The sequence below is a fragment of the Salvelinus fontinalis genome, chromosome 31 (genome assembly GCF_029448725.1).
Source record: "Salvelinus fontinalis isolate EN_2023a chromosome 31, ASM2944872v1, whole genome shotgun sequence".
Lineage (NCBI taxonomy): Eukaryota > Metazoa > Chordata > Actinopteri > Salmoniformes > Salmonidae > Salvelinus > Salvelinus fontinalis.
Window position 1 is genome coordinate 600,024 of NC_074695.1, and position 18,765 is coordinate 618,788.

The 18,765-nt window shown below is 43.1% G+C and overlaps 1 protein-coding gene across 1 annotated transcript in view; it reads left to right on the forward strand.

The window, feature by feature from the left end:
- Positions 1 to 18,765, forward strand: part of mbd1a (methyl-CpG binding domain protein 1a) — a 50,552-nt gene that overhangs the window by 29,987 nt on the left and 1,800 nt on the right. Inside the window, exons 10-21 of the mRNA XM_055891133.1 lie at positions 1,305 to 1,424; positions 1,543 to 1,587; positions 1,807 to 1,860; positions 3,791 to 3,859; positions 3,970 to 4,122; positions 9,256 to 9,723; positions 11,748 to 11,831; positions 13,897 to 14,055; positions 14,684 to 15,004; positions 15,429 to 15,647; positions 16,091 to 16,261; positions 16,861 to 18,765. The exon at positions 16,861 to 18,765 is cut by the window's right edge and continues 1,800 nt beyond it. Of these exons, the coding sequence (XP_055747108.1) occupies positions 1,305 to 1,424; positions 1,543 to 1,587; positions 1,807 to 1,860; positions 3,791 to 3,859; positions 3,970 to 4,122; positions 9,256 to 9,723; positions 11,748 to 11,831; positions 13,897 to 14,055; positions 14,684 to 15,004; positions 15,429 to 15,647; positions 16,091 to 16,261; positions 16,861 to 17,082 (2,085 nt within the window). The 3' untranslated portion in view covers positions 17,083 to 18,765. The remainder of the gene's footprint in view (positions 1 to 1,304; positions 1,425 to 1,542; positions 1,588 to 1,806; positions 1,861 to 3,790; positions 3,860 to 3,969; positions 4,123 to 9,255; positions 9,724 to 11,747; positions 11,832 to 13,896; positions 14,056 to 14,683; positions 15,005 to 15,428; positions 15,648 to 16,090; positions 16,262 to 16,860) is intronic.

Sequence of the window (18,765 nt, forward strand, 5' to 3'; positions counted from 1 at the left end):
CCAGAGATGTTTGATCGGGTTCAAGTCCGGGCTCTAACTGGGCCACTCAAGGACATTCAGAGACTTGTCCCAAAGCCACTCCTGTGTTGTCTTGGCTGTGTGCTTAGGGTCATTGTCCTGTTGGCAGGTGACCCCCCCCCCCTCCCCCCACAGTCTGAGGTCCTGAGCACTCTGGAGCAGGTTTTCATCAAGGATCTTTCTGTACTTTGTTCTGTTTGTCTTTTCCTCGATCCTGACTAGTCTCCCAGTCCCTGCTGCTAAAAACCATCCCAGTATGATGCAGCCACCACCATGCTTCACCGTAGGGATGGTGCCAGGTTTCCTCCAGATGTGACGCTTGGCATTCAGGCCAAAGAGTTCAATCTTGGTTTCATCAGAACAGAGAATCTTGTTTCTCATGGTGTGAGTCTCGGCAAACGCCAAGTGGGCTGTCATGTGCCTTTTTTACAGAGAAGTGGCTTCTGTCTGGCCACTCTACCCTAAAGGCCTGATTGGTGCTGCAGAGATGGTTGTCCTTCTGGAAGGTTCTTCCATCTCCACAGAGGAACTCTGGAGCTCCTTCAGAGTGGCCATCGGGTTCTTGGTCACCTCCCTGACCAAGGCCCTTTTCCACCGATTGCTCATTTTGGCCGAGTGGCCAGCTCTAGGATGAGTCTTGGTGGTTCCAAACTTCTTCCATTTTAAGAATGATGGCGGCCACTGTGTTATTGTGGACCTTCAATGCAGCAGAATTTGTTTTGGTACCCTTTCCCAGATCTGTGCCTCGACACAATCCTGCCTCTGAGCTCTACGGACAATTCCTTCAACCTCATGGCTTGGTTTTTGCTCTGACATGCAGTCAACTGTGGGACCTTATATAGACAAGTGTAGAAACATCTCAAGGATGATCAATGGAAACAGGATGCACCTGAGCTCAATTTCGAGTCTCAGGGCAAAGGGTCTGAATACTTATGTAAATAAGATATTTCTGTTTTTTTATTCTTAATAAATGTGCTAACATTTCTAAAACCTGCTTTCGCTTTGTCGTTATGGAGTTCTGTGTAGATTGCTGAAAAACATTTATTTAATACATTTTAGAATATGGCTGTAACGTAACAAAATGTCAAGGGGTCTGAATCCTTTCTGAATGTAGATTATATATATCATTCCGGTAAAATCCCAGTTGGAAGACATCCTGCAATCAGGATGGAATTAGCAGGAAATCCAGGAATCCTCCAATCGGGATCTTGGGGAAAGTTAACGCAATTTTGCGACCTTATATATAGGCTACAGATAAGGTCAAGATTGTTTTGTTGTCCCCACAGAGAAAAGCCAAGATGAAAGAATCTGTGAAAGAACTGGAAGAGGAGGAAGAGGAGGAGGAGGAAGAGGAGGAGGAAGAAGAAGAAGAAAAGCCACAGAAGAAGATGAGAACTCCTCAACAGGTATTTGTTGATTGATTTTGAATTGGATAATGATCTTTTGGTTTGTCACTGTCCTTGCGTACAAAAAGCATTTGGATGATATGATGTCAATTGAATTTTCTCATAATTATTCATCCAGAAGGTAAAAGAGGACGAAAAACAAGAGTTGAAATCACAGAGAAAGGTTTGTATTTATGAATTTATTTTTAATATTGGGTGTTTGTCACTTTTTAAACGTGTACATGACACTGCAACAATATGTCTCCGTGGGGACAACAAAGTCAGGAAGGATACGGGTGGGTCTAATCCTTAGATTTATCAATTTAGCATAAGCGTAAACGCTATATATTCACCAAAATTAAAAACAAAATTTGTAGGCTAGCAAACCCATGTCTTTTTACAGAAGGTACAGATGAAAGAGAAGGAGGAGGAAGTTGAGTGGAAGCCAGAGAAAATTGTGAGTTTTTTTTAAAATTTATTTTTATTACATTTTTATTTATTTTTATTCATTTTATTACATTTTTATTTATTTTTATTACATTTTTATTTATTTAACCAGGAAGTCCCATTTTCAGTTTAGAAAGACCTCTTTCTAATGGGAGGGCGAAGACGTTGTCTGTCTTCACTATATAATGGATACGCCACTCCGATTAGGTCGATTTATATAAGAGAGATCCCAGAGTAGAGCCTTGAGGGACGCCACCCACATGGATACAGTGGCAGGAGTGAAGAGTCCTCAACATGTGATTATTATTAGGTGTGTGACATGGGCTGTGCCCTAACTGGCACCATATTCCCTATATAGTGCACTATATACATGTAACAGTATAACTTTAGTCCGTCCCCTCGCCCATACCCGGGCTCGAACCAGGGACCCTCTGCACACATCAACAACAGTCACCCACGAAGCGTCGTTACCCATCGGTCCACAAAGGCCGCGGCCCTTGCAGAGCAAGGGGCAACACTACTGCTAGGTTTCAGAGCAAGTGACGTAACCGATTGAAACGCTATTAGCGCGTACCCGCTAACTAGCTAGCCATTTCACATCCGTTACATACAGTGCCTTCAGTAAGTATTCATACCTCTTGACTTATTCCACATGTTTTGGTGTTACAGTCTGATTTCAAAATGGATTCAAAAAAGAAAATCCACCCATCTACACACAATATCCCATAATGACAAAGTAATAATTTTGAGGGGGGGGAATGTTTGCGAATGTATTTTTTTAAATGAAATGCAGTATCCCATTTACATAAGTATTCACACCCTTGAGTCAATACATGTTAGAATCAGATTTGGCAGCGATTACAGCTTTGGGTCTTTCTTGGTAATTTACTAAGAGCTATGAGACTCGAAATTGAGTTCAGGTGCATCCTGTTTCCATTGATCATCCTTGAGATGTTTCTACAACTTGATTAGAGTCCACCTGTGGTAAATTCAAATGATTGGACATGATTCAGAAAGGCACACACCTGTCTATATAAGGTTCCACAGTTGACAGTGTATGTCAGAGCAAAAACTACGCTTTGAGTTCGAAGGAATTGCCCGTAGAGCTCAGAGGCAGGATTGTGTCGAGGCACAGATCTGGGGAAGGATACCCCAAAAAAATGTCTGCAGAATTGAAGGTACCCAAGAACACAGTGGCCTCCGTCATTCTTAAATGGAAGAAGTTTGGAATCACCAAAGACTCTTCCTAGAGCTGGACGCCCGGGCCAAACTGAGCAATCGGTGAAGTGCCTTGGTACTGGTCGTAGAAAAAATTACTTCACTGGATTTTGGAATACTATAATAGATTCTAGAACAGCCTAACCCTTCTTTGAGAGGCATTGGAAATCCTCCCTGGTCTTTGTTGAATCTGTATTTGAAATTCACTGCTTGACTAAGGGACCCTACAGATAATTGTATGTGTGTTGGGGTACAGAGATGAGGTAGTCATTAAAACGTCCTGTTAAACACTTTTATTGCACACGGAGGGAGTCCATGCATCTTATTATGGGACTTGTTAAGCAAATTTTTACTCCTGAACTTATTTAGGCTTGTCAAAACAAAGCGATTGAATATTTGACAAGACATTTCTGCGTTTTCATTTTTAATTAATTTGTAAATATATATATATATTTTTAAAAACAATTCCACTTTGACTTTATGGGGTTGTGTGTGTGTGTGTGTGTGTGTGTGTGTGTGTGTGTGTGTGTGTGTGTGTGTGTGTGTGTGTGTAGGCCAGTGACCACAAAAGCTAAATATAATCCATTTTTTAAATTCAGGCTGCAATAACAAAATGTGTAAAAAGTCACTTTAGGGAATCGTGTGCTACTTGGGGATGCTTCCAAGGTAACTCCCTAGATGTTTTTTTGAGTGACATTTCTCTTCCTGTTGTCATCCTACAGGTGTATAACCACAGCGAAGGAAGTGACTCTGAAGAGGCACCTGAACCGACTAATATCTCGCGTATAACGGTGAGTCAGTGGAAGACTTCCCCAAATGGTATTCTTTACCCCTCTTTATCCCGCTCACCTGCCCAGGTGTACGACTAATTCTTCATTTGTTTCTGTCCTTTCTCTCTCAGGGTAAATTGAAGAAGCGTACTCAGGGCTGTGGTCACTGTGCTCCCTGCCAGCGTACAGATTGTGGTAAATGTGTCTACTGCCTGGACAAGCCCAAGAACGGCGGAGCCAACAAAAAGAAACAGAAGTGCAAGTACCGCCGCTGTCTTAATATGGTACATATGGTTCTTTATGGTACATATGGTTCTTTATGGGACATATGGTTCTTTATGGGACATATGGTTCTTTATGGGACATATGGTTCTTTATGGGACATATGGTTCTTTATGGGACATATGGTTCTTTATGGTACATATGGCCCTGGTGTATGGTTCTTTATGGTACATATGGTTCTTTATGGTACATATGGTTCTTTATGGTACATATGGTTCTTTATGGTACATATGGTTCTTTATGGGACATATGGTTCTTTATGGTACATATGGTTCTTTATGGTACATATGGTTCTGGTGTATGGTTCATTATGGTTCTTTATGGTTCATTATGGTTCATTATGGTTCATTATGGTTCTTTATGGTACATATGGTACATATGGTTCTGGTGTATGGTTCTTTATGGTACATATGGTTCTGATGTATGGTTCTTTATGGTACATATGGTTCTTTATGGTACATATGGTTCTTTATGGTTCTTTATGGTACATATGGTTCATTATGGTACATATGGTTCTTTATGGTACATATGGTTCTTTATGGTACATATGGTTCTTTATGGTACATATGGTTCTTTATGGTACATATGGTTCTTTATGGTACATATGGTTCTTTATGGTACATATGGTTCTTTATGGTACATATGGTTCTGGTGTATGGTTTTTTATGGTACATATGGTTCTTTATGGTACATATGGCCCTGGTGTATGGTTCTTTATGGTACATATATGGTTCTTTATGGTACATATGGTTCTTTATGGTTCTTTATGGTACATATGGTTCATTATGGTACATATGGTTCTTTATGGTACATATGGTTCTTTATGGTACATATGGTTCTTTATGGTACATTTGGTTCTTTATGGTACATTTGGTTCTTTATGGTACATATGGTTCTTTATGGTACATATGGTTCATTATGGTACATATGGTTCTTTATGGTACATATGGTTCTTTATGGTACATATGGCCCTGGTTTATGGTACATATGGCCCTGGTTTATGGTACATATGGCCCTGGTTTATGGTACATATGGCCCTGGTTTATGGTACATATGGCCCTGGTTTATGGTACATATGGTTCTTTATGGTACATTTGGTTCTTTATGGTACACATGGTTCTTTATGGTACATATGGTTCTTTATGGTACATATGGTTCTTTATGGTACATATGGTTCTTTATGGTACATATGGTTCTTTATGGTACATATGGTTCTTTATGGTACATTTGGTTCTTTATGGTACATTTGGTTCTTTATGGTACATTTGGTTCTTTATGGTACATATGGTTCTTTATGGTACATATGGTTCTTTAGGTTCCGGTGTATGGTTCTTTATGGTTCTGGTGTATGGTTCTTTATGGTTCTGGTGTATGGTTCTTTATGGTACATATGGTTCTGGTGTATGGTTCTTTATGGTACATATGGTTCTTTAGGGTTCTGGTGTATGGTTCTTTATGGTACATATGGTTCTGGTGTATGGTTCTGATGTATGGTTCTTTATGGTACATATGGTTCTGGTGTATGGTTCTTTATGGTACATATGGTTCTGGTGTATGGTTCTTTATGGTACATATGGTTCTGGTGTATGTTTCTTTATGGTACATATGGTTCTGGTGTATGGTACATATGGTTCTGATGTATGGTTCTTTATGGTACATATGGTTCTTGTGTATTTTTCTTTATGGTACATATGGTTTTGGTGTATGGTTCTTTATGGTATATGGTACATATGGTTCTGGTGTATGTTTCTTTATGGTACATATGGTTCTGGTGTATGGTACATATGGTTCTGATGTATGGTTCTTTATGGTACATATGGTTCTGGTGTATGGTTCTTTATGGTACATATGGTTCTGGTGTATGGTTCTTAATGGTACATATGGTTCTGGTGTATGGTTCTTTATGGTACATATGGTTCTGGTGTATGGTACATATGGTTCTGATGTATGGTTCTTTATGGTACATATGGTTCTGGTGTATTGTTCTTAATGGTACATATGGTTCTGGTATATGGTTCAATATGGTAGAGTTGAAGTCGGAAGTTTACATACACCTTCGCCAAATACATTTAAACTCAGTTTCTGTTTCATCCTAGTAAAAATTCCCCGTCTTAGGTCAGTTAGGATCACCACTTTATTTAAGAATGTGAAATGTCAGAATAATAGTAGAGAGAATGATTTATTTCAGCTTTTATTTCTTTCATCACATTCCCAGTGGGTCAGAAGTTTACATACACTCAATTAGTATTTGGTAGCATTGCCTTTAAATTGTTTAACTTGGGTCAAACGTTTCGGGTAGCCTTCCACAAGCTTCCCACAATAAGTTTGGTGAATTTTGGTCCATTCCTCCTGACAGAGCTGGTGTAACTGAGTCAGGTTTGTAGGCCTCCTTGCTCGCACACGCTTTTTCAGTTCTGCCCACAAATGTTTAATAAGATCGAGGTCAGGGCTTTGTGATGGCCACTCCAATACCTTGACTTTGTTGTCCTTAAGCCATTTTGCCAGAACATTGGAAGTATGCTTGGGGTCATTGTCCATTTGGAAGACCCATTTGCGACCAAGCTTTAACTTCCTGACTGATGTCTTGAGATGTTGCTTCAATATATCCACATAATTTTCATGCCTCATGATGCCATCTTTTTGTGAAGTGCACATGTCCCTCCTGCAGCAAAGCACCCCCACAACATGATGCTGCTACCCCCGTGCTTCACGGTTGGGATGGTGTTCTTTGGCTTGCAAGCCTCCCCCTTTTTCCTCCAAACATAAAGATGATCATTATGGCCAAACAGTTCTATTTTTGTTTCATCAGACCAGAGGACATTTCTCCAAAAAGTACGATCTTTGTCCCCATGTGCAGTTGCAAACTGTAGTCTGGCTTTTTTATGGTGGTTTTGGAGCAATGGCTTCTTCCTTGCTGAGCGGCCTTTCAGCTTATGTCGATATAGAACTTGTTTTACTGTGGATATAGATACTTTTGTACCTGTTTCCTCCAGCATCTTCACAAGGTCCCTTGCTGCTGTTCTGGGATTGATTTGCACTTTTCACACCAAAGTACGTTCATCTCTAGGAGACAGAACGCGTCTCCTTCCTGAGTGGTGTAACGGTTTTGACTTGAGGTTATTTCTAGGGGTGCCAGGTAGGTTGAGCCTACCAGAGAAAACATTGGTTTCTCCTTTTAGTTTGAGAGGGAATGAGTCCCATCTGGTCCGTCAAGTCACACCAATACAAAGGACTTATTAAAAGTAAGGATGGAAATATACTTTTCATAAACCCCTTAAAACATTGGAAAGAACTTCAAACAAGTGTATTCTTTTGCGTGGTTGTATTAACAACATAAATTATCACACCCAACAATATAACAATTAATGCACTTATGTTCATTTAGAAATGTCCTGTACCTCGGGCATAAAAAGAGTCCAGCCCGGTAAATAAGTTCATGTACTCAAGTGACCTTAGTCACGCAACGTTTGTCCATAGCGTAAACCCAGTATATTCATACACTCAAAATAACACTTATTTTGCAACACAACTATAAAGCGTATCAAAGACTAACCAAAGAATAATACGTCCTCACAACTACATAAATCACAGTATATATCACCCCAAACAAATGAAATACCGTGTACAAAAAGTTGTAGTCAGTCGGTCAGTCAGACAATCCGCCAACAGATCTCCAGCGGAGAAAAGGCCACGAAAACCAACGGAGAGTTGTAGTCCACAGACGCACAGAGTGGATCCAATCCTGGGTAAACTCGCTTTAAGGCTACAAAACACACTGTAAGGCAACAAAACAAACGTAATGACGAAGCTTCATGAACTGAAGGTAGAACACATCCTCATTCATGTCTCAATCACAACCTCACCTTTGCGCAGCTGATGCTGGCTATTTAATAGGGAATTAAAGGGGAAGCGCCCTATTAGAAGGAGAAGCACTGAGACTGTTCAGAAATATTCAGGGCCGTCACAGTGGTATGACGGCTGCGTGGTCCCATGGTGTTTATACTTGCGTACTATTGTTTGTACAGATGAACGTGGAACCTTCAGGCATTTGGAAATTGCTCCCAAGAATGAACCAGACTTGTGGAGGTCTACAATTCTTTTTCTGAGGTCTTGGCTGATTTCTTTTGATTTTCCCATGATGTCAAGCAAAAAGGCACTGAGTTTGAAGGTAGACCTTGAAATACATCCACAGGTACACCTCCAATTGACTCAAATGATGTCAATTAGCCTATCAGAAGCTTCTAAAGCTGTGACATCATTTTCTGGAATTTTCCAAGCTGTTTAAAGGCACAGTCAACTTAGTGTATGTAAACTTCTGACCCACTGGAATTGTGATACAGTGAAATAATCTGTCTGTAAACAATTGTTGGAAACATGACTTGTGTCATGCACAAAGTAGATGTCCTAACCGACTTGCCAAAACTATAGTTTGTTAACAAGACATTTGTGGAGTGGTTGAAAAACGAGTTTTAATGACTCCAACCTAAGTGTATATGGTTATTTTTGGTATTTGGTTCTATATGGTTCTTTATGGTATTTGATTCTATGTGGTTATTTATGGTATTTGGTTCTGTGTGGTTCTTCTTGGTATTTGGTTCTATATGGTTCTTTATGGTATGTGGTTCTTTATGGTATTTGGTTCTTTATGGTATGTGGTTCTATATGGTATTTGGTTCTATATGGTATTTGGTTCTATATTGTTCTTTTTGATATTTGGTTCTTTATGGTATTTGGTTCTATATGGTTCTTTATGGTATTTGGTTCTATATGGTTCTTTATGGTATTTGGTTCTATATGGTTCTTTATGGTATTTGGTTCTATATGGTTCTTTATGGTATATGGTTCTTTATGGTATTTGGTTCTTTATGGTATTTGGTTCTATATGGTTTTTTTGGTTATGGTATGTGGTGGTTAAGAGAATGTGTTTTCAATTTGTGTTAGATTATTTCGCAATGTCTCGTGACATTGTTTTTCAAAGATTATTTAAATTGTATTTCACACACACACACAAACTCTTAATCCTCTTATAGGCGTTATGCTGTAAGTAGTATGTATGTATGTATGTATGTATGTATGTATGTATGTATGTATGTATGTATGTATGTGTACTGTAATTAAAAGCCTTCTCCCTCCAGCCCACCAAAAGGGACTTAATGGGAAGCTACTTTAAGAAACACCTGACAGAAGACCCAGGTGGCCAGAGTGTTCGCATTGGACGAGGAAGTGCTCTTCCAGGAAGTGTTCCTATTTCACCAGGAAGTGTTCCTATTTCACCAGGAACTGTAGTAGGACGTGGACCAGGATATTTACTATTAGGAAGGACACTTTCAAAATGGCGTATGATAAAACCAGGAAGTGGATCAACAGTTGGCACAGAGAGGGGACGCGGTCGGCCCCCTAAACACTTCACCAAACGGAGGAGACGAGTATGGAGCCAGGGCCCCCCGAGTGATACGACAGAGACGGACGAGAGTGACGAGGAAGAGGAACCAGGTTACACCGTTTCCACCCAGTCGTTGGAGCACAGCCCTGGGGGAGAGGATGGAGAGAGATGGGCGGAACTACAGGAGTACGACGACGATGTGCCTGAACAAATATACCAGGTAAGCTCTCTCTGACGGTCTCTGTGGTCGAGTCCCAATAACCTCTCCTTTCTCCTGAAGTGTGCACTTTCCTTCATGGATTTGAAAGGAAATGGTTGGGATATGGACCCCCCCCCCCTATTCATTATTTTTACATTTTGGGTAGAAGTGAACTAGTGCACACTTCAGAAGGAGAGCTTATTGGGACACACGCCCATATCTTTGTTCTGTTCTAAACGGGGCACGTTAAATCGGCTTACAAGCCTCATCTGGCCCGCGGGCCGCCAGTTTGAGACCTCTGTTCTAGATCAGGGGGGGTTTTCAAACCTCTCGTCGGGGATCCCCAGCCGTTCCATGTATCTGAACTAATTATTAGGTTAAGATAAGTAGGTCAATTGTGAAACGTCTGGGAGTCCCCGAGAAAGACTGTTCTACATGGTTCTCTATATCACTGGTTCCCAACCGGTGGGCCCCGGAGGGGAGCTCTCTCGGGTGGGCCCTGGAGGGGGGGGGCTCTCTCGGGTGGGCCCTGGAGGGGGGGGGGGCTCTCTCGGGTGGGCCCTGGAGGAGCTCTCTCGGGTGGGCCCCGGGGGGGAGCTCTCTCGGGTGGGCCCCGGGGGGGAGCTCTCTCGGGTGGGCCCCGGATGGGAGCTCTCTCGGGTGGGCCCCGGGGGGGGAGCTCTCTCGGGTGGGGAGCTCTCTCGGGGGGGGAGCTCTCTCGGGTGGGCCCCGGGGGGGAGCTCTCTCGGGTGGGCCCCGGAGGGGGGGGGCTCTCTCGGGTGGGCCCTGGGGGGGGGGGGGGGGGGCTCTTGGGGGGGCCTGGGGGGGGGGGGGGGGGGGGGGGCTCTTTCGGGTGGGCCCTGGGGGGGGGGGGGGCTCTCTCGGGTGGGCCCCGGAGGAACTTTTTTTCTTAATCTTGATAATTTTTGGGAACACTCACTTGTAAATGTGACCGGTGGAATGCACATATATAATTAAGACTTGATCAGTCTAGACTTGATCACTCTAGGGCCCACATCAGATCAGATAATACATTGAATGGCATGTGGATCCATCTGTATCGCCGAGTCAGTGTCCAGTCTGCTGCTGTAACATTTGGATCATTTGAGGAACAAAGGTGACAACCATTTAGACAAGTCTGATTTTTAGGCTTAGCTGTACGTAGAGACAAACGGCCTCTGCCGTAGAAACAAACGGAGCGTTGCTTTGTGGACCACTGTTACGCCTTTTTACAGAAAACCATCTTGTCTCAAACTGTTCAAAACTAAACATCCACTTTTTTTATTTTCTTAAATTGTTTTTGGAATTTTACCCCCTTTTTTCTTCCCAATTTCGTGGTATCCAATAATAATTACTATCTTTTCTCATCGCTACAACTGCCGTACGGGCTCGGGAGAGACGAAAGTCGAAAGCCATGCGTCCTCCGAAACACAACCCAACCAGCCGTACTGCTTCTTAACACAGCGCGCCTCCAACCCGGAAGCCAGCCGCACCAATGTGTCGGAGGAAACACCGTGCACCCGGCGACCTTGGTTAGCACGCACTGCGCCCGGCCCGCCACAGGAGTCGCTGGAGCGCGATGAGACAAGGATATCCCTACCGGTCAAACCCTCCCCTAACCCGGACGACGCTAGGCTTTCGAGACAAGATAGTAACTACTAACAATTGGATAGGTGCGTCGCTCCACGGACCTCCCGGTCGCGGCCGGCTGCGAACCCAGAGTCTCTGGTGGCACAGCTAGCGCTGCGATGCAGTGTCCTAGACCACTGCGTCACCCGGGAGGCCACTAAACTTCTATTTTACTGGAGCTTTTACGGAACGCGGAACACTCTTCAAGGTGTACACACATAATTATCATGAGTAAGGAACTATCCCAACTATTAAAATAGTTAAAATAACTCCTATTTAATATATTTATATTTTAAATGTCACACAAAGTGGATGATATGGAGGTCATTACCTCTAAATAAATAAATGAAAAAGGACGTTTTAGTTTGGTTATCCACGGTACAATATGATGTTTCTACATCTTCCTCTGGTTCTAGATGTCTCCATCCTCCATCGTGCCTGTAAACCCCGGTAGTGGTTTATCTGAGTCAGAGGAACCCTACCCCAGCAGCTGTGTGCAGGTAAGGACCAACAACGCATACAAATGTACAGTTGAAGTCGGGAAGTTTACATACACTTAGGTTGGAGTCATTAAAACTCGTTTTTCAAACACTCCACACATTTCTTGTTAACAAACTATAGTTTTGGCAATTCGGTTAGGACATCTACTTTGTGCATGACATAAGTCATTTGTCTAACAATTGTTTCCAGACAGATTATTTCACTTATAATTCACTGTATCACAATTCCAGTGGGTCAGAAGTTTACATACACTAAGTTGACTGTGCCTTTAAACAGCTTGGAAAATTCCAGAAAATTATGTCACAGCTTTAGAAGCTTCTGATAGGCTAATTGACTTCATTTGACTCAATTAGAGTTGTACCTGTGGATGTATTCCAAGGCCTACCTTCAAACTCAGTGCCTTTTTGCTTGACATCATGGGAAAATCAAAAGAAATCAGCCAAGACCTCAGGAAAAAGAATTGTAGACCTCCACAAGTCTGGTTCATCCTTGGGAGCAATTTCCAAATGCCTGAAGGTACCACGTTCATCTGTACAAACAATACTACACAAGTATAAACACCATGGGACCACGCAGCCGTCATACCGCTCAGGAAGGAGACGTGTTCTGTCTCCTAGAGATGAACGTACTTTGGTACAAAAAGTGCAAATCAATCCCAGAACAACAGGCTACCCGAAACGTTTGACCCAAGTTAAACAATTTAAAGGCAATGCTACCAAATACTAATTGAGTGTATGTAAACTTCTGACCCACTGGGAATGTGATGAAATAAATAAAAGCTGAAATAAATCATTCTCTCTACTATTATTCTGACATTTCACATTCTTAAAATATAGTGGTGATCCTAACTGACCTAAGACAGGGAATTTTTACTAGGAATAAATGTCAGGAATTGTGAGAAACTGAGTTTAAATGTATTTGGCTAAGGTGTATGTAAACTTCCGACTTCAGGTGTACACATACATACATACTGTGTGTGTACATACCGTGCGCATTCGGAAAGGGTTTTGACCCCTTGACCTTTCACACATGTTGCTAGGTAACAGCTTTATTCTAAAATGTATTAAATTGTTTTTTCCCCCCTCATCAATCTACACACAATACCCCATAATGACAAGGCATAAACAGGTTTTAAAAATAAAAAAACTGAATTATCACATTTACATAAGTATTCAGACCCTTTTACTCAGTACTTTGTTGAAGCACCTTTGGCAGCGATTACAGCCTTGAGTCTTCTTGGGTGTGACACTACAAGGCTGGCGTACCTACAGTACCGGTCAAAAGTTTGGACACACCTACTCATTCCAGGGTTTTTCTTTATTTTTACTATTTTCTACATTGTAGAATAATAGTGAAGACATCAAAACTATGAAATAACACATATGGAGTTATGTAGTAACCAAAAAATGTGTTAAAACAAATCAAAATATATTTTATATTGGAGATTCTTCAAGGTAGCCACCGTTTTGGCCTTGACAGCTTTGCACGTATCCCTAATTGCTCATGTAATTTGCTCTTGAGAAGAGCATCTGCTTAAATGTAACAGCTGCTTGTAGAATTTTATTTATTTGTTTCACCTGTGATCCTGAACCTCTGCATTACTCCGTCCCGTTTAGTTTTGGATGACATGGTAGGCTATTGGTGGTACTCCATGTAATTCCAGACAGGGCAGGTCGCAGGGCTGATGGAAACGCCAGCAGCGGGGGATTTTAGACAGCCACAAGCCCGGAACATTCCGCAGACCCACGAGGGCTGAACGTGTTGCGGGCTGTGTTGTCAAGGAAACCTTGCTAGCTTGATATCTAGTTAGCAGCTAGGCTAGCTGCTATAACAAGCAGCTCTTCAAACGATTTAGTTGACAGGATCCCTGGACAGATATAGCGGTCCCAGCCACTGAGGCTAACCGGGTCGCTAGTAACCAAACTTTTTCAATCGAACACTTTTTTTTTCTTCCCAAGACTTTCAAAGCAACAAACTCCCTTGTTCAGCATGCATTACACCAATTTCAATTGACCATAATGCTGAATGTATGCATCGATAGTATAATTGTATTATTGTCCCCAGCCCTACCCCTATCCCCAGCCCTACCCCTATCCCCAGCCCTACCGCTATCCCCAGCCCTACCCCCAGAGCTGTTACCAGGGCGACCATGGCAACCTCCAGTTCATCAGGATGAACGGCAACCAAATTACCATCACCCCTGGCCCCAGCCTCGCTTCTCAGGTAGTGAGTCACACACATCATCACCGTATTCACAAATTAGCTAGCTCTTGCTGAATGGGACTTTTCACTGGAAATCTATTGCATTGTCCCAGCTTGGTGCGTATAACCAGCTAGTTAGTAGGTTTAGTAAAACCAAGCTAGTCCGTAGGTTTAGTAAAACCAAGCTAGTCCGTAGATTTAGTAAAACCAAGCTAGTCCGTAGGTTTAGTAAAACCAAGCTAGTCTGTAGATTTAGTAAAAACCAAGCTGGTCCGTAGGTTTAGTTAAACCAAGCTGGTCCGTAGGTTTAGTAAAAACCAAGCTGGTCCGTAGGTTTAGTAAAAACCAAGCTGGTCCGTAGGTTTAGTAAAACCAAGCTGGTCCGTAGGTTTAGTAAAACCAAGCTGGTCCGTAGGTTTAGTTAAACCAAGCTGGTCCGTAGATTTAGTAAAACCAAGCTAGTCCGTAGGTTTAGTAAAACCAAGCTAGTCCGTAGATTTAGTTAAACCAAGCTAGTCCGTAGATTTAGTAAAAACCAAGCTAGTCCGTAGATTTAGTAAAAACCAAGCTAGTCCGTAGATTTTAGTAAAACCAGCTGATCAATGTTTTTATTGTATTTCTAATGCTCTCCTACTCCATTTCTCCCAAGGCCTCGGCAGTCCTGGAACCTGCGGTTGAACCCCCGTCCGTTAACTACACGACATCCGAACCAACGGCTGTGCAGCAACGAGGTCCGCCTCTACACCAGCCCCTGACCGAGCCCTCCTCACCGTACAGTATGAGCAGGACGGAGACGGCCGCGCTAGACTACACCGAGGAGGAGCAACTAGTAGAGCTGTACGCCGAGATACCTCGGACCGTCATCCACCTCGGACCACCTGACCCGCCAGAGGTCTCAGGGTCAAAGGGCATGCCTAGGTTGACCGCCGAGGTCATCCACGATGTCACTCCCGATGACGTCACTCCAGATGTGAGCTGTCCATCAGTCCCACTCTTTTAATCTCTCTCCCATTTGTACTTTACCCTGTCTAGCATGGACATTACTGGATTGGTTATCTCTCTTTATCTAGCATGGACATGGAGAGAGATGTCCAATTATGTCCATGATAGGTGATTGGTTATCTCTCTCTCCATCGATCATGGACATGATTGGTTATCTCTCTCTCTCCATCGATCATGAACATGATTGGATTGGATATCTCTCTCTCTCCATCGATCATGGACATGATTGGATTGGTTATCTGTACAGGGCAAACTAAATGAACCTCGGATCAAGTGTTTGGGACTATTTTGACACATGTATTTATCCCAGGTTTGATCTCTCCACACATTCATCTCTGTCATTACTCTCTCTCTCTCTCTCGCTCCTCCCTCTACCCCCACCCTCCCTCTAGATCACAGAGATCTTCAGTCTGGCCGACGGCAGCGAGTCCTGTCGTGACGGGAGCGAGGCAGCTCTGTTTGGGTTCCTGAGGGCCCTGCGCCGCACGGTGCTACCAGCCCACTGGGTTGGGGTCATGGCCAGGGGACCTCTATTACAACTCCTCCAGTGCTCTAAACTCTCTACCATGGCTGACACGGTTCTCCAGATCCAACCGGGCTTCTGCTTCCAGGTAAGGGAACGAAATAATGACTTCCAGCACAAGTTCAATTCAACTTAGGGTCCAGATGGCACCCTATTCCCTAAATTAACGCACTACTTTTGACTACTCCTTTTGGTCTCGTTACGGATGAAGGTTTTAGGGCAGAAACGCCATCCGTAACTTTGACACCTCCTTTTTTGTATCAGTCCGATTTTTCCTTTTGGGCCTACAGCACCCAAAGCCTCACCTCCAAAGTATTTTACAACTTAATGTTAGAGTGTTCCTCGTAAGTTTTTAAGTGTCTGTTTACAGAAAACCGAAGTATGGATTACAGTTTTGTCCAGGCCCATTGAGTACTTTTCAGGGCGAGGAAACCATCTAACATTGTTGTAAAATACTGAACTTCCCCTTTTAAGCTTCTGAACTACTGAAGGATGAGTTGAGCTTGTTATTGTCCAATCGTCTTCAACCAGGTGACGGTACAGGGCCAGCCCCTGCTGCTGACCCACCCTCTGTATGAGGTCCACCCTCCCCGCCTCGGAACCATCACCCAGCTGGTCACTCTGCTGCTGGACCTGGAGACCCTGATGGTCTGCCCCGGCTTCCCTGTCAGGCAGCCCGCCCTGGAGGACAGGGCCATGGAGGTGAGACCTAGAAAGACTCCTGCCCTATGGGTTTGATCTCCTGTTACTGTAATGAGGCAGCTTGATGTACAAGACACCCCCTGGACAGGACACTAGTCTGTCTCCTGTTTCTGTAGTGAGACAGCTTGATGTACCAGGACACCCCCTGGACAGGACACTAGTCTATCTCCTGTTTCTGTAGTGAGACAGCTTGATGTACAGTACACTACCTGGACAGGACACTAGTCTATCTCCTGTTTCTGTAGGGTGAGGCAGCTTGATGTACCAGGACACCCCCTGGACAGGACACTATTCTGTCTCCTGTTTCTGTAGTGAGGCAGCTTGATGTACCAGGACACCCCCTGGACAGGACACTAGTCTATCTCTGGCCCTTACCCCCAATCCAGCTCCTTAACGCTGAGTGGGACAGATCCCAGTTTGATAACCCTTTTTCCAATACATTCAATATGTTATTTAAGAGCTACAAATACACTCCAAAGCTATATCTTCAAGTGTTTCTAAAAGCAGACTAAAGTCTCTAGAATGCATCTTTTAACATGTCATTGTGCAATATCTTTTTAAAATTAGTTTTAATTTACAATGTCCCGTTTTACCGGTAGGTGATGGAGCCGGTCCTTTGTGTGAGGGCGGCCATCTGTGAACTGCTGGTCCCCCTGGAGGAGGAGAGGTGTGAGAGGTGTAGAGACAACATCGTGGATGAGGAAGACCTGGAACTTGTGGAGGAGGGGGGACTGGAATTTGTGGAGGAGGGGGGACTGGAATTTGTGGAGGAGGGGGGACTGGAATTTGAGCTGGAGTTGGGGGAGGATGGGTGGGTGTAACAGGGTTGGAGGGTGTGACTAGAGAGTGGGTTTTGAACCCCCGGCACAATACTGTGTTAACCTGCTGAGCTAAATCCTAAACTTATGTTAGTCCACCAAGCCAAAACTCTAGGCAGGTTTACTTGTTATGCAAGTGTGGTTCACGGAATCACCTAAATACAGGAACCCGAGTCCAGGTTGCTCATCAAGCCAGCATGGTTCATCGTACAGGACTTTGTTTTTGGAGAACCAGGACTTGGATGGGTACACCTCCAAACCAACGCAGAAGTGCCTGCGTATGATTGACATTCAATTTGGTGCTTTTAGAAATAGAATGACTAGAAAATCATTCTATTCATTGTATTTCTATGACTAGAATTTTTACTTTTAGTTATGGACATGACTGAAAATGTCTTCCAACACATCACGGGTCGTTTACCGTTAGATCAGGCAGACCACTGTTGTTTTTTTACTTCTGTATTTGACACTTAATGTTGTTGGCATTTAAAACAAATGAAAGTTCTCAACACGCGGCAACTGGGATATCAACATGACTACTTGTCTTTGGTTTCTGGACCAGCCATTTTAATTTTATTTTTAAACATTGTTTTTTTGAGTTTTGTTCATCAGTCATCACTGTATTTCATAGACTACATAACACACACACAGACTAGTAGAAGATTGGCTGCTTAACATTCGTTTAAGATCTAGTAACGTTATACGTACAGTACCAGTCAACAGTTTTGAACACACCTACTCATTCAAGGGTTTTTATGTGTAAAATTTTCTACATTGTAGAATAATAGTGAAGACATCAAAACTATGAAATAACACATATGGAATCATGTTGTATCAGCTTTGCACACTCTTGGCGTTTTCTCAACCAGCTTCACCTGGAATGTTTTTCCAACATTCTTGAAATAGTTCCCACATATGCTGAGCACTTGTTGGCTGTTTTTCCTTCACTCTGCGGTCCAACTCATCCCAAACCATTTACATTGGGTTGAGGTCGGGTGATTGTGGAGGCCAGATCATCTGATGCAGCACTCCATCACCCATCAAATAGCCCTTACACAGCCTGGAGGTGTGTTGGGTCATTGTCCTGTTGAAAAACCAAAAGTGTCCCACTAAGCACAAACCAGATGGGATGGCGTATCGCTGCAGAATGCTGTCGTGTAGCCATGCTGGTTAAGTGTGCCTTGAATTCTAAATAAATCACTGACAGTGTTACCAGCAAAGCACCCCCACACCATCACACCTCCTCCTCCATGCTTCACGGTGGGAACCACACAGGTGGAGATCATCTGTTCACCTACTCTCAAATTTGGACTCCAGACCAAAGGACAGATTTCCACCGGTCTAATGTCCATTGCTCATGTTTCTTGGTCCAAGCAAGTCTGTTCTTATTATTGGTGTCCTTTAGTAGTGGTTTCTTTGCAGCAATTCAACCATGAAGGCCTGATTCACACAGTCTCCTCTGAACAGTTGATGTTGAGATGTGTCTCTTACTCTGTGAAGCATTTATTTGGACTGCAATCTGAGGCTGGTAACTGTACTGAACTTGTCCTTTGCAGCAGAGGTAACTCTGGGTCTTCCTTTCCTGTGGCGGTCCTCATGAGAGACAGTTTCATCATAGCGCTTGATGGTTTTTGCGACTGACCTTGAAGAAACTTTCAAAGTTATTAATTTTCCGTATTGACTGAC